The sequence below is a fragment of the Trachemys scripta genome, chromosome 5, assembly GCF_013100865.1.
Source record: "Trachemys scripta elegans isolate TJP31775 chromosome 5, CAS_Tse_1.0, whole genome shotgun sequence".
Lineage (NCBI taxonomy): Eukaryota > Metazoa > Chordata > Testudines > Emydidae > Trachemys > Trachemys scripta.
The window spans coordinates 120,101,934-120,129,255 of NC_048302.1; the positions used below are offsets into that span (position 1 = coordinate 120,101,934).

At 42.6% G+C, this 27,322-nt stretch overlaps 2 protein-coding genes across 2 annotated transcripts in view; one reads left to right on the forward strand and one right to left on the reverse strand.

Moving 5' to 3' along the window:
- GRK4 (G protein-coupled receptor kinase 4) overlaps positions 1-14,298 on the reverse strand; it is a 78,726-nt gene extending 64,428 nt beyond the window's left edge. Inside the window, exon 1 of the mRNA XM_034772046.1 lies at positions 14,133-14,298. Coding sequence (XP_034627937.1) covers positions 14,133-14,184 — 52 coding nt within the window. The 5' untranslated portion in view covers positions 14,185-14,298. The remainder of the gene's footprint in view (positions 1-14,132) is intronic.
- A 406-nt stretch (positions 14,299-14,704) lies between these two features.
- Positions 14,705-27,322, forward strand: part of NOP14 (NOP14 nucleolar protein) — a 41,967-nt gene continuing 29,349 nt past the window's right edge. Inside the window, exons 1-5 of the mRNA XM_034772142.1 lie at positions 14,705-15,254; positions 20,408-20,542; positions 22,037-22,178; positions 24,299-24,444; positions 26,192-26,329. Coding sequence (XP_034628033.1) covers positions 15,057-15,254; positions 20,408-20,542; positions 22,037-22,178; positions 24,299-24,444; positions 26,192-26,329 — 759 coding nt within the window. The 5' untranslated portion in view covers positions 14,705-15,056. The remainder of the gene's footprint in view (positions 15,255-20,407; positions 20,543-22,036; positions 22,179-24,298; positions 24,445-26,191; positions 26,330-27,322) is intronic.

A 27,322-nucleotide genomic window follows, 5' to 3' on the forward strand; every position in this document is an offset into this window, starting at 1 on the left:
CAATGAAGAAATCTTGTTTGGAAATAAATTTTAGGAAGCTGAGCATATTTTTCAAAGCAGCAGATGATTTTCCTCTACATAGTCAGCCAGAATGTGGTCACATTACTATCCACATTAATGTGCATTTCTTTCAGTGATTACACTACTCCTGGTCTTTCTGGTGATAGGCAGAAGTGGAGAAATTGGACTCTGTACTATATGATCAAAGTCTTTATTAGCAAAGTAATGGTAAGATGCTCCTAAGTAAATCCATAAGATCTATGCAATAAGATCCAGTGGCTAGAGCAGGAGAAAATTGGGCAAGTCATGACATCTTTTTGTGCCGTAGTTTAGCCACCTCTATATTGCAGATAAAGTTCCTATCCACCTTTGCAAAATACTTTGAACTCTATGGTTGAGGTGCACTCAGGAAGTGCAATACTATAGGTTCATGTTTGCTTCCACACAAACACTTGCACAACAACTCCAAAAGCCAAACAATCAGATAACATTAGATGAGAAAGCCAAGTCAGCCCCACCCAGCAGAACTCTGAAAGCACACAACTGTAACAGAAACACACTACATGCCTTTATCGGAATATGTGATCAAAAGGTTGATCTTCATCATTTTGGTTTTTATTTTGGGGGGAAAAAAATAGGTTCAATGACAGGAGACAAGGAGAACACAGACACAGAGTTGCAATTCCCCTCCATCAGCCATAAACTTGCATAGTACATGATGTACAGGCACAAACCCAACGGTATATAGTAATATACAGTACCATTTATGCACAAGGGGGTCTAAATAAAGTTGAGGAAATCACAGTTTTTAATTTTCTGACAATTCTGTGTTTACATTTTTAACCATAACATATCAGTATAAGGGGACTTCTTCCTTTATTCTTTCTATTATTTAATTGAATTGGTGCAAAGAATCAGATGATGTTACATGGGAGCATGTACAGTAACTCAATAGTCTTTAAATTGTTAGACAGTTTATGCAGAAGCAGAATACACTGTAAAGGGCTTAGAAAAAAAAAAGTCAAATATTTAAACTATCTAGGACTCAAAGAGAAGCTATTTCTTGCCCTGACCCCCACAACTCTTTGCGGCCCAGCTTTCCTCAATTATATCATGCTGCTTGGAAGTAAAAGCAACTGAGATTTTTAACAGGATTCTGTTGCTGCACCCTTCTTGGAGGCTTTTATATTAGCCTTTGGTTTGTAGCCATGCTCCAGGCCAGTTCCAGGGTTTTTGCCGCCCCAAGCAGCAAAGAAAAAAAAAAAAAGCCGCGGTCGCGATCAGCTCTACCGCTGCCGCTTCTGTCTTCGGCAGCAATTTGGCGGCTGGTCCTTCGCTCCGAAAGGGAGTGAGGGACCCACTGCCGAATTGCCGCCGAAGACCCGGATGTGCTGCCCCTCTCTGTTGGCTGCCCCAAGCACCTGCTTGCTGGGCTGGTGCCTTGAGCCGGCCCTGTAGCCATCTGACAAACTGGAAGCTCCATACTCCTTCTAGTTGCTGGCAGGTCAAAGGAACTTTCCTTCTTCGTTATTCTACTCCATCACACAAGCCTCCTCTTAGCAGGCTGTGTGGAATGGTTGAGTAGGGATATCCCCTTAGAAGCTGCTTGGAGGCTTTAAGTAAGAGGGAAGGGGAAGGAGCAAGAAAGACATAAAATTCTTTCTCCCTTCCAATAGTTTCACATTTATCAGACCTCCACAAACCAGAAGCTGATAGGAAAGGATCTCCCAAAAGAGTCTGGGGTTGTATCCTGGCAGAAATCACAGCAATCCCCCTTATATTTCATGTCTACATCTGGCTGGTAAGATTGGTCTTCTGACCAAGTGGAATCTGGTAAATTTTTCCATTCATGTATATTTATTTTTTCAAGCATTTTGTGTCATTCTGAATGATGTGACCCATATACATATACAAAATATAAGATCCACGAGACCTGTTTTAGGGGTTATGCTGACCAACAAACATCCACCACTTCCAACTTACTATCATCAAACATTGTGCTCCATCCAGCATTGTACTTCCCTAGACAATCATCAGCCCTGCCTATGCGATACAACTGCTCCTCTAGATCAGTGGTTTTCAAACTGCAGGTCAGAATGCAGTACTGGGTTGCGGAATGTAAGGCACTGGGTCGTGGCAACTCTGCTAAGCACTGCTGACCAGGCCAATGGGAGCTGGGGTGTGCCTGCAGGCAAGAGCCGCACAGAGCTGCTTACGCACCTCCGCCTAGGAGCCGGACCTGCTACTGGCCACTTCCAAGGTGCAGCAAGGTCCACGGTGCCAGGACAGGCAGGAAGCCTGCCTTAGCACCCGGGCTGTGCTGCTGACCAGGAGCCACCTGAGGTAAGCCTGTGCCTCAATCCCCTGCCCCACCCCTGAGCCCCTTCCTGCACCCCAAACCCCTCATCCCCATCCCCACCCCAGAGCATGCACCCCCAGCCCAGAGCCCTGACCCCCTCCAACACCCCAATCCCCTGCCCCAGCCCTGAGCCCCCTCAAACCCAGAGTCCCTTCCTGCACCCCAAACCCCTCATCCCCAGCCCAGAGCCTGCACCCCCAGACCAGAGCCCTGACCCTCTCCCACACCCCAATCCCCTTCACCAGCCCTGAGCCCCCCCAAACCCAGAGCCCCCTCCTGCACCCCAAACCCCTCATCCCCAGCCCCACCCCACAGCCCTCACCTTTGCACCCCAACCCTTTGCCCCAGTCCTGAGCCCCTCCCACACCTCAAACCCCTCATCCCTAGCTCTGTTGGATCATGGGCATCAACAATTTTCTTCAACTGGGTCGCCAGAAAAAAAGTTTGAAAACCACTGCTCTAGATTAACATTAGTTTACTCATCTCACACACCACTTCCTTATTATCCCCTCAGAACGGAGAAAAAGCTACTTCTCCCAACAATCCCTTACAAGGACAGAAAGAAGAGAGTGAAATTGCTTCTTCAAACTGGGCAAACTTTCTAACATCTTTTATCTCAGAATATTCAACAGGTATTCATCTGCCTTGACCAGAACATTTCTGTAGGCTGTGAAGGCTATAGAGATAATCCACAGTATGACCAAGACCACAATTTAAGACAGATATACACTGCAGAATTATTCTGTTTGTAGATGTCAAGTATGAGACTATTTGAATGTTAAGAACAGCAAGAAACTGGCAGATGTACCAGTCCCACCTGTATAAGCGAAATGTGTGCTAGATGCAGAATATGTTAAAAGCAATAATGAAACCAACACCAAAGAAACAGATGCAGGGAAGGCAAGTTAATTTCTCTCTTCCTATTTCACATTACTCAATATGGTCTTTGATGAACTGACAGGATGGAATAGTCGTGTGAATCGGATACGTCCTTACAAAAGCCAGAAGGAAAAAAAAATCAGGAAGTGACCCTTTTAGGCTTAAACTTTTTGGGACAGCCTGTAGAAAAACTGCTGTATTTGATCTCCTTTGTTTAAAAAAAATAAAAAGATCTAGAAAGAATTTCAGATCTGGATTTTAGCGACTTAATGCATTAGATTTTCAAAAAATTTCATACAACATTATGTGCACATCTGTGCGGCTACTTTATGTGCACAATAACTCACAGAACCCACAGCTGAAGCCACTAGAACAAGTAATTATTCCTTTACATATACTGCATGTCCAATCTCAGTGAACAGTTAGAAATGCTAATGCATAAACATTTTAGTTTGTGCAACCAGTATCCATAACCTACAAGTCTCCCATATTCCCTCGAACATGCTCATCCAGTAAATTTACCTCAGTTGAAACTAGGGTTAGCTAATCTGACCTAGAATTTAGTATTGTTATTTTTCAATAGGATATAAAACTAGTGTAACTATAGACCACATTCTATTGTAATGCATCCAGTAGAGATATTTAATTAACAGGATGAAGTGGAACAAAATAGACACAACTTCAACTTTACACAGATAAAGTCTCACCCTCCCAATTATTTTTAAAAAGTATTTTAACATCCCAAATCTGATTCTGTAACTATGTTCTCAAGCATTTATAATAATTTATATTATGCTAGCATTGCAGGCCCCAAGCAGGCTTAGAGCCAGTAATGTAGAGCAGTGGCTCTCAACCTTTCCAGACTACTGTACCCCTTTCAGGAGTCTGATGTGTCTTGTGTACCCCAAGTTTCACCTCACTTAAAAACTACTTGCTTATAAAATCAGACATAAAAATACAAAAGTGTCACAGCACACTATTACTGAAAAATTGCTTATTTCCTCATTTTTACCATATAATTATAAAATAAATCAACTGGAATATAATATTGTACTTACATTTCAGTGTATAGTATATAGAGCAGTATAAACAAGTATGAAATTTTAGTTTATAGTGACTTCACTAGTGCTTTTTATGCAGCCTGTTGTATAACTAGGCAAATATCTAGATGAATTATTGTACTCCCTGGAAGGCCTCTGCATACCCCCAGGGGTACACAAACCCCTGGTTGAGAACCACTGATTTAGAGAATAAGGTAGTATCTCTTTAAATAGATTGGGAGACCTCTAGTGTGCTCACTGCGCTATATGTTTCAGAGAACGCCCAGAGCAGCAATGTGCTTAGATAACTAGGTCTTGTATATTGGGAATATTTAGTAACATTTATTTGGACCCCAACATGCCCACATCATTTCTTCTTACTCTTTTTGTCATAAAAAATGGCAAAAGTCAAGACAGCCCCATTGTGCATAGTGATGTACAAACACAGGAAGACAGATTCTCTGCCACAAAGAGCTTACAGTCTATTTTAAAACAAGATGCAAATAAGTGAGTATAACAAGCTATTATTATTAGATGCTCTTATGCCTTGTGACATAAGGCAACCCAGTCTTTGCACCTCCTTCTGTCTAATGCCAAGTTTCTTACTCAGTTATAGACAGCTCCATCTTATTCAATGGTTTTCTTATACATCATCTGTTGTCCTTTCCCTGCCTCCCCCATCTTCCACCAGGTGATACTCAATCAAGGAAGACAGTTTTCTGACATTTGTACATGTCCAAACCACTTCAGCTTCTTTCTTGAATCATTGTCTCTACAGTCTACTGGCCAGTCCTTTATAACACATCAGCATTGGTTACTTTATCCCACCAGCTGACACCAAGTTTTCTTCACAAGCATCTCAGATAGAATACATTAAGTTTTCTGTTGTGGGTTTCCTAGCATTTGCCAAGTTTCAGAAACATAACAATATGGATATCACAATAGCTTGCTCTTATAATTTGTGAGTCAACTTGTTCCCATTCTTGTAGAGCTTGAGTTGCCTTTTTGTTGAGGAGTACTCTAACCTCCTCTATGAGAGTATAATCTTCTTGAATAGACTACTGAGATACCATCTGAAAGGAGTCTTCCACAGCCAGCTCATCTCACGGTTATTTCTATAACCGACACATACACACGTATTTTAAAATGTATATATGTGTCAGTTATAGAAATAATTGTGAGATGGGCTGGGTGTGGAAGCCTCCTTTCAGATGGTATCTCAGTACTCTATTCAGGAAGATTATACTCTCATAGAGGAAGTTTATATACACACATACATATAGATAGATATAGATATAGATATAGATAGAAAGTTTCCCTGACTCACAGCCATGGGACCACAGGTCCTTATTCAATATATTCAGAGCAGCCCATGTTATGTTTGGGGTATCCTCATCCATCACCTGAGGGATGCACTTGGTAGCTTAGGATGCCCCAAACTATAGACGGAAAGGGAAAAGAGCTAAAAATGTCTTTTTAAAATGAAAGCTTAGATTCTGCAGAAACTGATGACATTCATCACTGATGAGTGGATTTTCAAGACCTGTATGTTTTTATAATACAGATGATCAGAGAGTATGGATCTTTATTTACAGTCCCTGAAAGCACAAGTCTGTGTATACCCCAGTATCACTTGCCCACACGTTCTCAAGAAATAATATGAAAGGTTTTGTTCATTTTTCTGTCAGTTATAGAGGCTTAGAAGAAACCATCCCCATTGGAATTTGTTTCCTACTTGCAAGGTCTAGCAGTGTGTACATGTCAGAAGATGTCTGCCCAGGTATCACTGTGACTGTGCCCCCCATAAGGCTTTATGGAAATATGCTTATGAATGCATATATGACATAACTGGAATATGTTTTTTGCTACATATGGCATGTAACATATCTCTGCAAAGGTTATGATCTACTGAATCTATTAATCCTATTTGTATGCATGTATAATTTTTGTTTTCAAAGTTATGAATATTGGCTGTGTACTTGCTTGATTTTTAAGTAGCCTTTGTAAAGCATTTGGTCAGCTTCTTGAGAAAGGAATGTGCAAATTAAGTGCCCAATCAAGAAGCACCTAAGGGACAATGGATCTTGGAAGGCTCCAATCCACATAAGAAGTCTACATGAGGATGTTCAAGGTAGCATGTGAGCAATGGCTGCTGCCTGCAAAAACTGAGTCATGCATGGACACGTGACTTGCCCCGGTGATTCCAAAACTCCATCTTGGAGCTGAACTTTGCATAGGAGAGAGGAGGGGGTCCCCACCCACAAGAGAAAGTGTATTTAAGCCCGTGGGAGACTCCTCCATTTTGTCTTCAGCTGGCTAGAGAGATAGCCTCTCCACCCCCAAGGATACCTGAAAGAAACTGGAACAAAGGACAGTAACTACAGGGGGTGTGAGTGATTGCTGGATCCAGACTAGAAGGAGACTAGTCTGTAAAAGGAAGCTTACTGGAATTCCTCTGAGGGTGAGGTTTTATCCGTATTCAGTTTTCTTAGACATAGACTTGCGTGTTCTATTTTATTTTGCTTGGTAATTTACTTTGTTCTGTCTGTTACTACTTGGAACCACTTAAATCCTACTTTCTGTATTTAATAAAATCACTTTTTACTTATTAATTAACCCAAAGTATGTATGAATACCGGGGGGGGGGCGGGGGGAACAGCTGTGCATCTCTATCAGTGTTATAGAGGGCGAACGATATATGAGTTTACCCTGTATAAACTTTATACAGGGTAAAACGGATTTATTTGGGGTTTGGACCCCACTGGGAGTTGCGCATCTGAGTGCTAAAGACAGGAATACTTCTTAAGTTGGTTTCAGCTAAATCTGCAGCTTTGGGGCACGTGGGTTAGACCCTGGGTCTGTGTTGGAGCAGACTGGCGTGTCTGGCTCAACAAGACAGGGTGCTGGAGTCTCAAGCTGGCAGGGAAAGCAGGGACAGAAGTAGTCTTGGCACATCAGTTGGCAGTTCCCAAGGGGGTTTCTGTGATCCAACCCGTCACAATCACCACCTATAGTATTTCAAGATAATAAGAAATACCTGCTTAGCTGAGGCAAAATTCTGCTTGCCTTAAATACAGGAGTAGTCCAATTGACTTCAAAGACACTCTTTGCATAGGAAATCAAATGTGTACTCTGGGGCAGGGGAGGGAGGAAGGTAATGTTATTTAGTCTTCAGAAATAGAGCACTTAAACTGATAGAATTCCAACATCAAAACAAGAAAATGCAGCCTTTAACCTCTTCCTACACTAATACTTTCCTAATAATTGGCCTGATGTTCAGTCAGACTTAGAGCTGGTCAATACTTAGCTCTGGGAGGGCGTTTGGGTAAGGGCTCTGGGCTGGGGCAGGGAGTTGGGCTGTGGGAGAGGGTGAGGTGGGCAGCGCTTATCTCGGGCAGTTCCCAAAAGGGATCTGCACACCCCTCTGGCAGCAGCTCCTAGGAGAGGGGGGCAGGGGATCGTTGCTTAAGACGGGTGTGAAAAATTCACATTTCTGAATGACATAGTTAAGCCAACCTAAGTCCCTGCATAAACAATGCTACGTCGACGGAAGAATTCTTCCATCGACCTAGCTACTGCCTCTTGGGGAGGCAAATAACCTCCCATCGGCGTAGGTAATGTCTACGCTGAAGCGCTACAGCACTGCAGCTGCAATACTGCTGCCGGGGCCGGCAAGTTATATGGGCCCGTGGTGCCTGTGCTCCAGGAATATTCAGGGCCCAGGGGCACAACTCCACTAATGTTCGGGGCTAGGTCTCCTCCCCAGCCCTGCCTGCCGTCCCCACAAGCCTCCCCTGGAGCATCTCCTGGACCTACCTGCTGCCCCCCGGAAATTTAAAAGGGCCAGGGGGCCCCCAGCCACTGCCGCCACCACTAGCAGCACAGTAGGGCTAAGGCGGCTTCCTGCCCACCTCGCTTCACGCCACTCCCGGAAGCGGCCAGCACATCCCTGCGGCCCCAGGAGGAGTGTGTGTCTCCATGTGCTGCCCCTGCCCCAAGTGCCGACTCCACAGCTCCCATTGACAGGGAACTGCAGCCAATGGGAGCTGCGGCAGCAGTGCCTGTGGGCAGTGGCATGCAGAGATCCCCCGCCCCCCTCTCCTAGGAGCTGCTGCCAGAGGGGTGTGCAGATCCCTTTTGGGAGCTGCCCGAGGTAAGCGCTGCCCCCCTCACCCTCTCCCACAGCCCAACTCCCTGCCCCAGCCCAGAGCCCTTACCCAAACGCCCTCCCAGAGCTGTACCTCACCCCCTCTCGCACCCCAAGCCCCTGCCCCAGCCCAGAGCCTGCACCCCTCCTGCACCCAAACTCCCTCCCAGAGCCTTAGGCAGGTGGGGGGGGCGGGACTTGGACCTGTTCTGGGCACCCCCAAAAATTATACAAACCTGCTGCCCCTGGCTGCTGCTGTGCCATTGTAGTGTTTCAAGTGTAGACAACACCTTAGACATCTAAGTTTTCTTTTTACTGCTTTGGCTGTATAAAGTGAGTGTAAATGGGCCCAATGCATTTAAGAGAAACTCTGGGAGCCAGAGCCTCAGATGGTGTAAATGGATATTGATTTCAATGGAGGTATGACCATTTACACCAGCTGAGGATCTGCTCCTCTGGAGTATTTATACACCAGATTACTTTAAGCAATGAAAAAAGGAGCAAGATAAAGCAAGATAAAGATATACATTAGTGTTATGAAGGAAAACAATTTATCACAAGCTACACTACATTTCTTTTTATTTGCCTTATAGAAGACTGAAATGAATATGAGGCCTACATATTTATATTCAAAAATGTAGCAAGCTAGTGAATGATGCATAAAACAAATTATTGATACAAAAGCAGTAACAGAACAAGAACTGAATGGCTTTTCTGAACTTTTACAAAATTATTTCAGAATAATCAGTTTATATTTGATAAATTATTTTTTTCCCCTCTGAATTCCCTCTTCATGTCCTCAAGGAAACCTAATATTACATGAAACATTTTTGCTAGAAAAAAGCAAGTGTAAGTATTCATTTCCCCATTTTATTGTAAAGGTAGAAGTAATCCAACTATTTTTTCTTTTAAATATAAAAATCCCTGCACAGGAAAGTTATGTATAAAAATGTACAATTTTTTCATGAAATTACAAGCATTCTGGCTTTGCTCTCATAGCTCCCCTAATTGCTTTTACCCTTGTACAGCCTTTTACCTCAGTTGCTTATATAGTACATAATGTAGTGCCCACTACATTCAAAGCAGCTTTCCAGCTTTCTTTATAATTTCTCTTTGCAATAGCTCATCACTTCCAGCAAACAAGGGTTTTTTTCAGATGAAACTTTCCATACTTGGGCTATCTTGAATTCCTCTCCCCTTTCTTCCCACCTCCCCCACACCTACCTTAATAATAATAATAATAATAATAAAAACCTAAATATCTGAAGTGTTATTTCTATTTCTTTTGATGATCATTTAAGTATTCTTAATGTAGTTTGGGGGGGGGGGACGTCTCCTTACCCTCCCACATATGTATAAAGCTATGCCATCCCAGTTTGATTTTTAAAATAAATAAATAAAAGCATCACTGACCTAGATATAAGCCAGGCAGATTTCTACAAAAATGTGAGGTAGGACCAAGGAGTAATAGGAAGTCCTGTCTTTGGACATAATGGCCAGACATACACAATGAGCTATTGCCTAGCTACTAAGTTATGTAAAAAGATGTTAAAAACTACAGTGAATATTTCCCCATACAAGGAATTGCTGTAGTTGCTACAGGGATGTTATGTGATCCATGTTGTTCCAAGGTACTAGTCCTCAATGAGAAATATATAGGACAAATTTAGAGTTTCTAGACTCAGCTGTTTTTGGATATAATGTGAAAACATGAAGGTGCTAGAGGGAAAATTGGACTAATGGATTAATAAAGACTGGCATCATCAAGCAGATTGAAATATAAATTCAGCGACACAAGTAAAGGCATATTATGCAAATATCTCAGGAGACAATCAAAGTCTTTGGATATTCAGTGACTGGGATAATTGAGAGTTTAACTAAAATTCAGTTAATTTGATTTTATATTTTAAATTATTCCTTCTGATTCATTAAAGCAAACCATACTTTAAGCAGCAAGTGTTTCCATACCCACACATCTCTTCTTAGATTGTCAACATAGCAGCAGAAACACTTTACACTTATTTGGCAAACAATTGGCAGTACTTTTGTACTATCAACTGCCAACATCATTAGGGCCAGCCAAACAAAAAAGAGGCAAGAATTCAGAAGTTATTTTGTTTGAAGTCATTCTTAGAAGTCACAAGATTTGATAGTTTCAAGCCAGCATGAAGCATGGTCTAGAGATCTGATTTAGCATCTAAGGCTACGTCTATGCTATGGACCCTACAGCAGCGCAGCTGAACCGCTGCACTGCTATAGGGTCTCCTGTGCAGCCGCTCTATGCCGGCGGGAGAGCTCATTCCCACCAACATTACTGAACCATCCCCAACAAGCAGCGGGAGCTATGTCAGCAGGAGATGCTCTCCCACCGATATAATGATGTCCACACCAGCACTTTTGCAGATGAAACTTCTATCAGGGGTGTGTTTTTTTCACACCCTTGACTAACAAAAGTGCTAGTATAGACAAAGCCTGAGAGTCAAGAACTCCTGAATTTTAACGAATGCTTTGAAGTAGACATTTTCTATGGATTTGAGCAAGGCACGCAACACCTCTGTTTCAATTTCCTTATCTGTGAAATGCGGATAATAGCCATCTACCTCACAAGGATGTGAAGGATTAGTGTCTGTAAAGTGCTTTTAAGATTAATATTTTGCCTACCCCCATCTGTGTCATGAGAAAGTCTCAAGTTAGAAGAGCTGTGCAGTCCATAATTGAGAACATAGTCCTTTTTCCTCTATCATGGCTTTGGGAAGTGGAAATGGGTTTAACTTTTCACAAGAGCACAGTAGAGTAGGAAAAATAATTAGCAAATTCAAGTGAAATATTTATGCTCTAATAAAAGTAATTTAACCTGCTCCTATCCAACCTCATGCAATTTCCCCATTTCATAGGATGAATTATTGATGTACTCCAACATTATCTGCAAGATCCTTGGAGCTATGCTGCTTTAGACCAACTGAGGATTTGACCCTTTATGTAAGAAGCAGCAACTATGCACTTCCCTAGTCTCTCCTGCCCCTTCACACTATGCAATGATAGATGAGAAAAACGGCAGTGGGGAAGGAGAGGATGTCTCAGAGATCTGGATGGTTTTTGCCTCACCTGTCCAGCTCTCTCCAAGTGAACAGTTACTCTATTTCTTATGCATGCATCATCACAATATCTGAATCAGTTTCATGCGCTCACAGCCCTCACACTAACTCAGGATAAAGGGGACAGCAACTAAGCTGATGTGGGGTGTTCCTGATCAGGGCCGGCTCCAGCATTTTTGCCGCACCAAGCAAAAAAAAAAAGCTGCCCGGACTGTGCCACCCCAAGAATGGACGGAATGCCGCCCCAGGCACATGCTTCCTCCGCTGGTGCCTGGAGCTGGCCCTGTTCCTGTTTAAAGCAGTGAAAGAGATCTTTCCAGGACCAATGAGTACACTCCACATGTGGCAAAAACATTACTGTTTGAGCAGCACTTTGAAAAATGTAAGACACATCAGGATGCCTCCAGGACAGAGACCTAAAAGACCCGAAGATAAGGCACCCCCCACTAATCAAGTGATTAGGATTCCAAGCCAAAATATGTTGTACTTTCTCATATCTATCTAAGGAGAAAAGGGAGAAAGATAGAAACATAATGTTTACACACTGTCATTACTACTCACAATAAATTTAATCTTGGGTACGACTGGTCATATCAAGCCAGCTGCTGTCAAACTATACATCTGAGGCTTGAATAAAGACTAGGAGTGGATGGGTCATTACATAAAGTAAAAACTATTTCCCCAGGCTAATTTTTCCCCTACTGTTACTCATACCTTTTTGTCAACTGTTTGAAATGGGCCATCCTGATTATCACTACAGAAGTTTTTTTTTCTCCTGCTGATAATATCCCACCTTAATTGATTAGTCTCATTAGAGTTGGTATGGCAATACCCATTTTTTCATGTTCTCGGTGTATATACATCTTCCTACTGTATTTTCCACTGCATGCATCTGTTGAAGTGGGTTTTAGCCCATGAAAGCTTATGCCCAAATGAATCTGTTAGTCTCTAAGGTGCCACAAGTACTCCTCGTTCTTTTTGCTTATACATCTGAGAGTACAGTAAAAACTCTCATTTTGGTCAGTCATACCATCATAATTTATTCTATATATAGTGGAATCTAAACTAAGGAGGCAACCCTATGTTAAGCAGCCACTTGAAAGTATTCCCAGTTACCACTCTATCCTTAGTGGGACCTGGCTCCAAGCTCTACTGTGGCCACGTGCTGCCCACACTCTCCCCATTTCTTAGATCATTCCAATGCAAACTCCAAACCCAGGCTGCAACACCACAGATGTATATTGTCAGTGGAACTAAATCACTCATCTAGACTGAGGCGGTCTTTTTAACTAACATTGGGAGATGTATCAACATTGTGATCATTATTCTACTTTCTAAGCCCAATTTCAAAGCTGAAGACTGATTTTTTGTTAATTTTTTGGTTCAGGCAGCTTAAGACAGATTTCACCGGATATACATACAGCATACATGCCAAACCTATTTAGAGTGGGAGTGACTTGCAAAACTTATAGGGCCAGATTCCTCCACCCTTACTCACTTTGAGTCATCCCACTGAAATCAGTGGGACTACTCAGTAAGCTACCCAATGCAATTAAAAGTAGGAGGATCAGGTCCAAAGAGAAGAAGAACAGTGGAGCTCAGAGCAAGGATCTACTAAGAGCAGAGGGAAGTCTGAAAGCTTTTATGCAGCCACTTATGCAAGTCTGGGGAGGCTTTCATGTAGCCACTTATGCAACTGTGCGTTCAAAAAAAAAAAAAAAAAAACGATTTGCGAGAACAAGATTTCAGACTTATTTAAAATATGGTTGCTCATTGGAGAAGCCATCTCAAAGTTAGGAGACTTTCTGCAGTTATACAGTCTGACACTTTCATACCAAGCAATGTAAGACACTCAACCTGAAAGTAGTTGAATGCAGGCGGCATTCATCAGTTACTTTTTACGTTGCCAGGGATTTTGAGGACAAGGCAAACGCTTCTTAAAGTTTTTGACAGAGTTAGAGCCTATTTCAGTTGAATAGGGAGTGTCCTCCTGCTAGTAACCCACCTTCCCATAGTCACTTTTTGAATTAAAGAATACGGTTAAATATCTCTCTGAAACATCCGGCAAAGTCATTTGCACCCAGGGAAGTGGGAGAGCGAAGAAACATTAAAAACTGTTTACGATTAATCCCAAACAAGGGAGCTTTGGCAGGTGCCTCTGTTATTTGCATGTTTACATCCTACCTTGGTGAAGTTAAGGAACAAGCTCTCCTCTCCGTTCACGACGCTCCCTAGCCCTGACAGCGACCCCCGTCACCCCCACATCTTGCCTTCACCCCCGTTATCCACTCGCTGGTTCCTTTCCCCACCCTCATTCCCATGCCATTCCCATGCCATTCCTCCTCGTCCAGCCCCGGCTTCTCTTTCCAATCCCTCCGCTCCCTACCCCCTGCTAGTCCCCCCCGTTCCCCAAACCCTCTCTCCTCAGTCCCCATCTCTCCGTCTCCCCTGGCACTGTGCTCCCCTCTGCCGCCTCCCTCTCTTCTCACTCCAAATCCTCCCCTCTTGCCCCGGTCGCTTCCCAGCGCCCCCTCCTCCCCCAGCACCCGGTCCCCTCAGAGCCCCCCCTCGGCACGCACGCGTCCCTTCTTCGCCCCCTCCCCTGCGCTCACCTTCCCTGGCTTTCAGCAGCACCGTGTTGGCCACGATGTTCTCGATCTCCATGATCAGGGCTCCAACCAAACCCTCTGTCCCCTCAGAGCCACCACCTCCTTCGCCCCCTCCTCCTGCCCCGCCACCGCCGGGACACCCGGGCTCCACTCATCCGGCCCCCGAGGGCTAGTGCCGGGCTCTCCTCTCCCCCATCACTCACTCCTCACTCACTCACCGCCCCCTCCCTCCTCTGCCAAGGGGCGGAGAAAGGGGACGGGCGGGGCGGGGCCTGCCCACACTGGGCAGGACTATGCCGCGCTCCCCCGCCTCTCTCCCCTTGCAGCTCCGCCCCGAAGACTACAGCACCCAGCAGGCAATGCGCTCCCCCGGCCCGGCGACCTCATGCGTCAAAGCTGGCTCATTGGTAGCTAAGAGTAGTAAGCACGCGCGCTCGGTGGGGTGTTCCCTGCTGGGATTGATAGTTCCTCACCGCTCACCCGCAAGGGTGGAGCATTGCATGCCGGGATATATAGTCATGTAGTTCATACCGCTCCAATCTCTTCTCCTACAGAGCCTAGCCGGTACTATCACTAAGTCCCGCGGGATGTCGGGGTCACCTCTCGCGATAGGTGTGCCCGCGTTGCTGCTTAGCTTACTCTGTACGCAATATGAGTGGTAGTCAGTAGAGACGCTGGACAGGCTTATTAGGGACCGTGGTCGCACCTTTAGATCTCACGATACTTAAAGGCTCTCGCGCGAGGTGGTGCGTTCAGACAGCAGGGGGCAGCGTGAGGCAGTTTAAGGTTGCCCCCCCCCCCGGTCGCCATTTTGTTTAGCGTGGCTCGCTCCCCAGGCCCGTTCCCTCTAGCTCAGGAGCCTGTACAAGACCGTAGTCCTGGTTCTTTATGCTGCTGAGTGAGTATTGACCCCAACCACACACTAGGATGGGGAAACCAACTAAGCAGAGGAAAAAGGGCCAAGTGGCTGCCAGGGCCAAGGGCCCCAGTGGGGCAGGGACAGCGTTGGTCAAGAACAACCCTTTTGAAGTGAAGGTCAACAAGCAGAAGTTCAATATCTTGGGGAGGAGAACCAAACACGACGTGGGGCTCCCGGGCGTCTCGCGGTCCAAGGCTGTCAAGAAGGTAAGACTAGGGGGAGGGCACTCTTCAGATGAGGACAAGGTGTGGATCCCACCACTTTGGAGCAAGCCTTTGCTGCCAGAGGGGGGCAGTGGTGGTGCACACCCACAGATTGTGTAATGATGGTACGCAAACTGTTTGAACTCAGGATTCTATAGCAGTGGTCGGCAACCTTTCAGAAGCGGTGTGCCGAGTCTTCATTTATTCACTCTAATTTAAGGTTTTGCGTGCCAGTAATACATTTTAATGTTTTTAGAAGGTCTCTTTCGATAAGTCTGTAATATATAACTAAACTATTGTTGTATGTAAAGTAAATAAGGTTTTTAAAATGTTTAAGAAGCTTCATTTAAAATTAAATTAAAATGCAGAGCCCCCCGGACCAGTGGCCAGGACCCAGGCAGTGTGAAAATCAGCTTGCGCACCGCAGGTTGCCTACCCCTGTTCTGTAGCCTGGCTCAGAAGGTTTGATGGCACAAACCTCACCAAGGCTGCCCTTATGTTATGTTGGGGTACAGCCGCATTCTCAAACTCTATAGCCCTGGAATAGCGTATAGGCCAGTGAGTAGGGATTTTTTTCCAGCCTTTGTTGTTTACTTGTTCTGTGACTTTTGGTAAGCCACTTTATTCTCCTTGTTGATGGTGGTGATGATAACAATGAACATTTGCATTGCAGTATTATCTAAGGGGCCCAGAGAGGACTGGAGCCCTATTTTAGTTAGTGCTGTATAAACGTTGATAAACCATCCCTGCTCTGGAAAATTGTCAAGCAAAAAGATTGCTCTGTGCCTTGATTTCTCTGCCTTGAAAATGACATTTACCTCACTCAAGAATTGTGAGACTTAATATTATAAAGCCTTTTTGGACCTCCAGATGAAAAATGCTATAGCCTAAAGAAATATACATCATATACATTCACATCTTGAATGCTAGGTGCGGATCTGCTGTCTCTCTGCCCACCCCCAACCCATCTCAAAAAAGGATATATTGGAATTGGAAAAGGTACAGAGAAAAATGATTAGAGGGTATGGAACAGCTTCTGAATGAGGAGAGAGTGAAAAGACTGGGACTAATCAGCTTGGAAGAGATGACTAAGGGGGGGGATATGATAGAGATCTATAAAATCTTGACTGGTGTGGAGAAAGTGAATAAGGAATTTTATTCCTTCACGTAACACAAGAAATTGGCAGCATTCAAATTAATAGGTGGCAGGTTTAAAACAAACAGTTCTTCACACAGTGCACAGTCAACCTGTGGAACTTCATGCCAGGGGATGTTGTGAAGGCCAAAATTATAACAGGGTTCAAAAAGAACTCCGTGAGTTTCTGAAGGATAAGTCCCTCAATGGCTATTAGCCATGATGGGCAGGGATGCAACACCATGCATTGAGTGTCCCTAGCCTCTTCCAGAAGCTGGGAGTGAACGACAGGAGATGGATCACTTGATGATTGCTTGTTTTGTTCATTCCCGCTGAAGCACCTGGCACTAGCCAGTGTCTGAAGACAGGATACTGGGCTAGATGGACCATTGGTCTGACCCAGTATGGCCGTTCTTAACTACAGAATCCTTTTTTTGTGATTATTATGTTGATCCAAGCTACACTGGTCAAACTGGTGTTGTGGAGTTGACAATGTCTGGATGCAATGTGCTGATGACTCAAAATGCCCCTTTAAGGGTGTTCATGAGTTCATGAAAACTCAGAATGTCTCAGTCAGTTCTGTATGTCCCACACCCTGAGACCAGCTCTACTGTTAGTGACTGTCCCTGCTGTTGATCTCAAGGTCAGAGCTCTGTCTTCAGGATGTAGTGACTTATTAATCACTGAAAACTACAGCCATGTTAGTTGAATGGTGAAAATACATAAGCCTTCATTTCCTTTCACCTTGCTAAGGCTCATAGTCAACATATAGGAAGTGTAGGAAATCTAACATAAATGCTCCCAAACTGCCTCATAAGTGATTCAGGCTTACTGTCCAAGAAAGGTAATATTGTAGCTTGCTGGACTTACAGATGAGGGTATGTCTGTGCTACTGGGCTACAGCTGCAGTTATGCCAGTGTAGTATAGACACTACAGTGACAGGAGGGGGTTTTCCATTGCTATGGTAAATCCACCTTCTCAAGAGACAGTAGCTAGATTGATGGAAGAATTCTTTCATCAACCTAGCTGCATCTACAGTGGGGATTAGGTCAGCCTAACTGATGCATGAGGCATTAAATTTTTTACAGCCCTGAGCAATGTGTGTAGGTTGACCTAAATCTTAGGTATAGACCAGCTTCAGACAAGATTCAAACTTCCCCAGATGGTCTATACCAATGTTTCTCAGCGACCGGTGCATTGCAGCCTCCTTGCCAGGCCTCAGATTTCCCTGACTCAGTTTAAGAAGGCAGCAAGCCAGTCCCCGGTATCAAAAAGGTTGAGAAACACTGGTTTATATCGCAGTAGGAGTTTAGGCCCCAAGCTGTCAAATGTTAACGTCATTAATATTTATAGTCTGATTTCAATGTAAGGATGTGCTTAAGTCTTTGCACTATGGAGTCTTAGACATTTTTTACTTTATGGAAAACAGAGTTATCTGAGAAGACCAAGAGGAATAAGCCTGGATTACAAAGGACCTGTACCCAACGTGAACATTGATTTTTAAAAAAAAAAATACTACTTTAAAGTTTCCCATCATTGGAAAGGAAATAGTTAGGCAAGTGTTGAGATAAGACTTCTGCTTTTCTTTTAAACTCTGTGTTATCTTATCTATCAAACTACCCTTACCCAATTTATTTATCTCATCTGTCAGGTGCATCCTCTACTCTCTGTATCCTAAATTGTGAACTCTGGGGGACGGGACTATCTTCTTTGTTACTTCTTTGTATAGTGCCTGTTCCTTGATTAGGGATTCCTTGATGCTACTGTAATATATAAATAATAGGCCACAGACAGCAAAATCAGAGTGGTTACTCTGACTTGACACCAAGTCCATAGCCAAAAGCACCACCACATTAGAGAGCATCTTGACTACATACATACTATATGTCTGGGAGCCCAGTAATCTGATGCATCCCTTACTGAAGGCACCAAAAGTACTTCCCAATCTGCAAGTACAGCATGAGTGATGTAAATACAATACTGGATTGTATTAAATCTGTGTTAAATTTATTTTCCTTCACTTTCCTGCTATGTATATACCAGGGGTAGCCAAACTACAGCTCATGAGTCACATGTGGCTATTTCACAGTTTAAAGTGTGGCTCGCGGAGCCCGTATGCCCTCCCCCATTCTCCACCTAGCAGACTGGGGGAGCTCAGGGCTTCTGCCATGCAGTGGGGGGTGATGGGGCTTGTGGCTTCTTCTGCCCAACAAGGATGGGGGTGGTCTCAGGGCTTCAGTCCCGTAGGAGGCGCCTGCCGGAGCTTGGGGCTTCAGCTGGAACAGTGCTGAAGCCCCAAGCCCCAGCAGGTGCACTCCAGCTCTTGAACTTCTTCTGAAGATTGTTGTATGCATCTCAAAGAGTCAGTAAGTTTGTCCACCCCGGTATATACCATCCATCAGCAAACAGAATTTAGAGATCTCCTTCAAAAGAAAAACAAATCTATCTGAGAGATACTAGAGCACAGGGGAAACTGTTGTTTAATTTATCATCGTGTATACTTTGAAAACCCTTGAGAAGCCCTGTATGAGATAAAGTTACTGTAAATAAAGGTAATCAATGAAAGGGTCTGCGTAATACGTGTCAAGATGGAGACGTGTTTTTTTGTTTTTGTTTTTCCCTAAAAATATTACAAAGAGAAACTATCTTGTTAAAAATTCCTTGAAAATTGGACATAAAATAAACGGATGGAAAAGGAAAAAAAGAACTACAGTGTCTCATATGAAGTAAGACTTCCATTATTTAGTAATCCTGACATCTGCAGATTCTGCATCTGTGACATGGGTGTAAAAGGCTACAGCTAGAAACTTCAGCTATTTTGCTGTCCACAGTAGTTTGAGAGTTCACAATAATAATAATAATAATAATAATAATAAACAATAGTATTTCTCCCCAGGAATCAGCTAAACATTTTTTTAATGTTTTATATTGCCGCTAACCATTTTGAACCTAATATTGAAGATAGTCAGCTTGCTGAAAATGTATGGGTTGTGACAGGGGTAGGCAACCTATGGTACACGTGCCAGAGGCGACACGCGAGCTGCTTTTCAGTGGCACTCTCACTGCCGGGGTTCTGGCCACTGATCTGGGGGGGTCTCTGCATTTTAATTTAATTTTAGATGAAGCTTCTTAAACATTTTAAAAACCTTATTTACTTTACATACAAAAATAGTTTAGTTATATATTATAGACTTATAGAAAGAGACAGTCTAAAAACGTTAAAATATATTACTGGCACGCAAAACCTTAAATTAGAGTGAATAAATGAAGACTCGGCACACCACTTCTGAAAGGTTGCCGACCCCTGGGTTGTGATATTGCAATGTGAGAGCAAGAGATGGTAAATTAGTTTCCCGCCTGCTTTAATATTGGCTCAGGTTTTACGAAACTTTAAAATGGTTAATATTGGAAAACTAAAGGTCTTGTTTAGTAAGCTCTTGAGGGTTTTTTCCCCTTAAGAGAAAAGTCAAATCAGGTCCTAATATAAAATACTGTATTAACAGCACTAGAAAGAGGTGTAGCTCTCTATTTATCTGCAAAACAGATACAATATAGACATCCCCACACTGGCCTGCCAAATTTCCCTACTCTGACCTGCCAAATATACCTCACTGCTGACCTACAGGGTCTGCTTTCAGGGTGAAATAGGTAGCTCAGTATCTATACCTATTTGATTACTGACCTCTCCTCCGAGGCTGCCAACAATGGTTTCAGCTAGTACTCTGTTTGAGGTTTTATATAGATAGATAGATTCTTTCTTGTACACAAGGAGCTGGACTGAGATGACAATTCTTCATTGGCATTGTTTATAGTTGTTTTAGGAGTATAATAAAGTATACTAATCATTGAATGAAATAAGGGTAAAAAAAATAAATTTACGGTATTGATTAGAATTGGTCTTTTTATATTCAACAGTAGTGTTCTCCTATTCAGTGTGTGTATGTGTTTTAATAAATTAGACCTTAATTCATTGGCTTCAGGTGTGCTTTTGTTAAGTTAATGCATTGTTCTGTTTTTCAGCGTACACAAACTTTGCTGAAAGAATACAAAGAACGGGAGAAGTCCAATGTATTTAAAGATAAGCGTTTTGGTGAATATAATACCAAAATAAGCCCAGAGGAGAAGATGATGAAGAGGTTCGCTTTGGAACGACAGGTAAAGTATAGGAATGAAAAAATAATTTAAAAAAAATAGATGTAGAAATTTTTAATTTGCCAAATAAAGCTTTCTGTAAATAATACATTGCTTGGCCCCTAAGGATTCTACCAAAACCTATAACATGGCAACCATACCTAACTTTCATTGTTTTACTCCCACACATTCCGTTTTCTGAAAGCCTATCTGCATCTTTTATTCAATCTAAATGAATTCCAGAATTAGAGATCATTAAATATATATAAAATTTCAGAATTTTTGGTGGAAATAAGAAAACCAAAAAATTTTGGCCAAACACTGAAATAGTTTGGTTGTCGGGGATTTGAGGATTTTTATGAAAAATCAAAATTTTCTATGTAAGGGAGACATTTTTGATGAAAAAACTGTTTTGTCAAAAATCAGTTTTTCTATTGAAAAAGTTTTTGCCCAGAAAATCTTTGACCAGCCCAATCCAAAATAAAGATTTTAAAACTGAATTATTTTAACATTTACAAAATTGTGATTTTGGAGGTTAAACTAGACAGAATCCAATTTCATTCCTACAAAATGTAAATCCTTTAACTGTCGTTAAACACTATTTCATGTTCTTACCGATACTCCTGAAAAAGGCCATTTCCCTTGATGGCCCATGAAGCTCATTTTAGGGCTCTACCACTCTAAGACAGTGATTCCCAAACTTTTTACCTTGTTCTCCCCCCTTACCCTCGCCAGGAGTGGGGCCGTGGCTCCGGGAGGGGAGGATATGAAGAGAGGGCTATGGGGCTAAGGCTGGGGCCACAGCTGAGGGCGGGGCTGGCAGCAGAGCCAAGGCCGGCAGCCGGGGCCAGGAGCAAAACTCAGTGGTGCTCCCTCCCCACCCCCTGTGGGGGCTGGCCCAGGCCCGAGTCGCACCCCCAAACATTCCTCGGTGCCCCCTGGGGGGGCGCACCCCATAGTTTGGGGACCTCTGCTCTAAGAAATGGAATCGGTTTTGAATACTACTTCCATCTACATCATGTTTGGACTCCTGAGTTAAGCATCATGATTGCATGTGCAGAAAATTCTAGGAATAAGATTAAGTTATTGGAAAGGTTAACTAATTTTTTAGTGGTTATTAAGCTTGCAACATTTTATTTAAAAAAAAAAAAACTTTTTTCTTTTTTTTTTTTACTTTTTACATACACAAAATCTAGGCTTGCTTGTTTAGTAATTTTACCAGTCATTTTTTAACTAATAAAAACGCCCTTCCCCAGAATATTGTGCCTGATTCACCACTTACTTACTCACAACACTGGTTTAATTCTGTAGTTTTTACAATGGATTTAATGGAGAGTAAAAACTGTTGTGAGACGCTCACCATTTCTCACTTTAATGTATCTGAATGAAATTCTAGGCTTGTTAATGCTGTTAAAATAACAGAGAAGTGAAATAGAGCTCTCCTGTGCTCTCTCTTAACTGGTATTAATCTGAAAAATGTCACATTACTAAATTGGTTGGTTTGATTATTTTTCACAGCAAAATCATGAAAAGAAAAGTATCTATAATCTCAATGAAGATGACGAATTGACCCATTATGGCCAATCTTTAGCAGATATTGAAAAACTTAATGATGTTATTGATAGCGACAGTGATACTGAAGAAAGAGGAATGTTGTCAGGTAAGAAAAATCAAACTGATTCCTTAATACATTTTTATCCAATGTCATTTTCATTGTTAATATAGGTGTTTGAATTGTTGTGTACCCTGCTTTCATTGAAAAAATAATGTAAAGAAAATGTTCAGATTTAAATCTGTTCTCTTTAGTCTGATAGAAAGTGGTGATTCGAACTGGATATGTGCCAATATCATGTTGTAATTTTTAACCATTTGTGATTTTAAGAAATATGTATAATATTTCATCACATCATAATTGATTTTTCAAATATGGATTATCGTTAAAGTAAGTGCATTCAGAATTAAAATTAACTCTGGTTTAAAATCAACTATTTAGAGATGCCAGAATGCTTGCAAGTATGGTACATTATAGGTGGCACCAATAGGAACACCTGTAGTTGAAGCTGCTTGATACATTCCATTATAAGACCCTGTTTTCAGTTGCTTTATAACTTTACCATACTTCAACTATATGGGCTGAAATTTTGCATGCTGTCTGTGTGTGTGTGTGTGTGTGTGTGTGTATACACACACACACAGCATGTTTGATTACTTATATATATGTGTATATATACTTACACACATATGTTTTGTTTTTTGGGGGGAGGGGGAAATTTCAGCACAAACAGGGCAGCCATTTCTCAGAACAAGTTAGGGGAAAAATGCATTTTTTTGTTCATGTTAAAACAACTTAAATTTTTTTTGTGTTTTACATTTCTTTTTGGCCAGATCATGAACCTTCTACTTAAAATAGTGAGCAGTTACTCATGCAAATAGTCTCATTGAAGTCAGTGGGATTTCTTGTGTCAATAAGTGCTCACTAATGTGAATAAGGGGTTTGCAGTCTGGCCATTTGGGTATAGCTGTTCATAGGACTGATTTTTATCTTTTCTGTTTGGCAAATCTGGAGCTAGTTTCTGCAACCCTTAGTCATGTGAGTAATCTATATTTATGCAAGTATCTCCCTTGACTTGGAGAGGTCTACATATATAAATAAATATTGCTCACTGAATAAAGGTTGTTTGCACGATGTTTGGGTAGATAGGTAAAAGCCAACCTGGCTGCTTTTTGTTTACTTCCTTTAGTTTATCTACGTCTTTAATGTCAATAGAAATGTGCACATCTCTTACAATTGTGTTTGTGAATGTTCTGCTAATGAGTTAAGTGGTAGGAGTTCATGCAGTGTAAGCCCTATTGGACTACTGCACCTGAGCAAAGCAAATTGCAGGATCATGGCCTTAGTTATGTTAAAACAGTAGCTGATTTCTTTTTAACTTGATGAAAGATAGCTTTAAAGAAAAAATAGATATTTAATTCTGTAGCCCATTAGATTATAAACACTTCACATAAAATCTGTTTTAAACAGGTTTTCAGGTTATTTTGTTTTGGGGTACTCGTTGAATAAAAGCACTGAACACACAAATTGTGTCTTACATGAAAGTTAGGACAGTGAACACAAGCAAAAAAATCAATTATTGAGGCTAACATATTATCCTAGTTTCCTCTCATGAGGCATATGTCCTTGTGATGTCTGAAGCTCTGGTCCTGCAAACCCTTCTGCATGTTTGTAGTCCAGTGGAATTACTCATGTTCTTAAAATTAATTGTTTCTAAATATCTGTGGGATCAGGGCCTAAGTTTATGTGCTCTTATAAATTAAACACAGTCAATGTCTGGGGATTAAAGCACATTTTATTCCTGGCATAGACCTTTTCTGGAATGTTGGTCAAGTCACTTGACTTCTCCGTGCTCTGTCTGTAAAATAGGAATAATAATGCTTATCTTCACATTAGTGTTGTAAGGCTTAATTAATATATTAAAGTGTTTTGAGGCCATCAGATAAAAAATGCTATATTGCTGTCTTAAATCAAAAAGTACCTTTTGCCTGTGTGTGTATTTGAAAGGAAATTTAACAAAGTTTGGAAATCCAAGGTCATAGTGGGAATCCTTTTCTGAAAAGTCTTATCTTTATCTGCAGAAATGGGGTTTAAACCTTGGTTAACTTTATTCTTTCATGGAATCCATCAGTTGCTCCTGTGCCTTAATAATAGGGAAATAGCACCCAACAGTTTAAGGAGAGCATAAATCTATAGATTCATTAATCCTTTCGATTCTCTTTTTTCAGCTGAGCTAACTGCTGCTCACTTTGGAGGGGGTGGAGGTCTCCTTCGTAGGAAAGCACTCACTGGGGAACAAGATGAAGAGGAGGAAAAACCTAAATCTCGCAAGGAGCTCATTGAAGAGCTGATTGCCAAATCCAAACAAGAGAAGGTGAGTTTATAGCCTTTGAATAAAAAAATGTGGACTGACCACATTAAGTACCACATCATTTTCCAGGTGAAAACTTATAGAAGGCAGAAAACATTCAATAAAGCCCATTATCAACTTTAGGACATGGAAACCACCAAATGCTCTCTCTTCACAGGAGAAAAAATATTGGTGGCACAGTAAACAGAGGGGATATGGCTTTCTAAATACAGAGCCAAAAAATCATATACCTGACGATGTTTACCTTAGGAAAACTGTATAAAGTGTCTGCCTCTCTGTAGGTTCCCAAACCCTCCACCTATGAAGTCTGTTAGCATAGTTAACTTGTTTTCCATGCTCTGCCCTGGAGTCACCCATTGCAGGTTTGTGCTACTGCTTCTGCTTAACACTGCAAAATAGGAGTTGATATGAACTATTTTTTTTTTATTACATACTTGGTTTTGACTACATATGGAACTCCATTTGCTCTTGATGCTGCAGGTGACTTCCTTTATTTCTGGGGGAATTCTGTGCCACTGCGCATGCGCAGAATTATGTCCGCTGCAGATTTCTTTGCTTCCCTGCAGAAAAATGACTTTCTGACTGGGAAGCAAAGGGAAGCCACAAGAGCGGTCATGCGACCCTCCCCAGCAGTATGTTTCGGGTGCCCGGGGCATCCAGCAGAGGGGTAAATCACTGTGGGGCATGGGGTGGGACTGGGGACTGAGGAAGACCCTACCCTGCACCAGGCTCACCTGCTAGTCCTGGCTAGGCTAGGGAGGACAGGACTTCCTCTTCCCCTGCACGGCATCCGGGGACATGCCAGACCTACCCCCAGATTTCTACTCTGGCTGTAGGAAGCTCTGCAAACTCTCTTTCCCCCTGTTCCTCCCCTGCGCTTCCTGCTCCCATTGCTCTTCAGCTGCAGGGGGATCACTGTATAGCGAGCTGCTCCCCCATCCACCCAACCCCCATGCACCCAGACCCCCCCATACCCAGACCCTTCCCCCAAGTCTCCCCCCCCCCCCCCACCCCCCCCCCCCCCCCAACGAACCTCACTCCCCCTGCATCTGGACCACCCTGGCTAGCCACCCGCACCTGGAGCCACACCCTACCGAGCCCCAGCCAGCTGCACCTGGATCCCCACACCACTGAGCCCCATTCCCCCAGCATCTGGATCCCCCCACCAAAACCCTCCTGCCGAGCTCTATCTTCCCACACTCAGGACCCCTCCGCTGAACTTCAACCACCTTCACTTGGACCTCCCTGCAAAGTCCAATTACCATTGCACCCAGAAACCCTCCATCGAGCCTCTGTGAATCCAGATTGCCCCGTATAGAACCCTCTCAACCCACACCTGGATACCCCCACACTAAGCCCCTCCACACTTGGATCCTGCCTTGCTGAGCCTGCTTGCCCATACCTGGTGCACCTGGCATGGAGGGGCAGGGCCCTGGGGTGTTTCTGGGGCAGGCCCTGTTCTTGCGCTGTGTCAGGATTGGGTGCAGCCTCATTGCTGAGTCCATGGCCCAGAGGGGAGCTGAACAGTGATCTCTCACCTCTGTGCAGCCAGTGGCCTGTGCTCCCCAATGCCATGCTGGAGCCTCCACATATATTTGACAAATAAAAATTCTGTGCACAATATTTTAAAATTCTGCACATTTTAATTATTTTGGTGCAGAATGCCCTCAGGAGTATTCTTTCTTCAGTTATATACATTACTGGCCAGTTGAACAATAATTACGTTGTATGCATATTTTTATCTTTCTAGAGAGAGAGACAAACTCAGAGAGAGAATGCCTTGGAACTCACAGAAAAACTTGACACTGACTGGAAAGAAATCCAAACCCTTCTCTCCCACAAAACCCCCAAGTCAGAGAGGAAAGATAAAGAAGAGGAGAAACCCAAGGTAAGGTTTTGGCAATACAGCTTTGTTTTCTTACAATTGATTTGACTTCATTACTGGAACGAAAGTAGTGATTGCGAGTTGATCACTAGTTATTTATAGCTGATCATTTCTAATTAAAATAAATGCCCTGTGTTTTTAGTTAAATTGAAAGAATTTTACAGTCTTTGAGGGAGTTTCATGTCAGAATTGTGAGGTTGGAAGGACCTTAAGGAGATAATAATTTTAAAGAAATAAAAGGATTCATATTAAGTATTTTAAGACTTATACTCCCAGTAAGTCCATCATAATTATGGCTTCCCTTTGTTCTTTTTCATTAGCTGTTGAATTTGAGAGAGATTCCTTATTGGATAAAAATGTGAACAATATTCTGGTTTATTTTTAAGACAAACATTTTCCTGACGAGTTAGCATTTTTTCATAAATCATAGATTTTCTAGGACTGGAAGGGACCTCGAGAGGCAGGACCAAATACAGTCTAGACCATCCCTGATAGACATTTATCTAACTACTCTTAAATATCTCTAGAGATGGAGATTCCACAACCTCCCTAGGCAATTTATTCCAGTGTTTAACCTGACAGTTAGGAACCTCCCTTGCTGCAGTTTAAGCCCATTGCTTCTTGTTCTATCCTTGGAGGCTAAGTTTTCTCCCTCCTCCTTATGACACCCTTTTAGATATCTGAAAACTGCTATCATGTCCCCTCTGTCTTCTCTTTTCCAAACTAAACAAACCCAGTTCTTTCAGCCTTCTTTCATAGGTCATGTTCTCAAGACCTTTAATCATTCTTGTTGCTTCTTCTCTGGACCCTCTCCAATTTCTCCCCATCTTTCTTGAAATGCGGTGCCCAGAACTGGACACAATACTCCAGTTGAGGCCTAACCAGAGCAGAGTAGAGCGGAAGAATGACTTCTCGTGTCTTGCTCACAACACATGTGTTAATACATCCCAGAATCATGTTTGCTTTTTTTGCAACAGCATCACACTGTTGACTCAT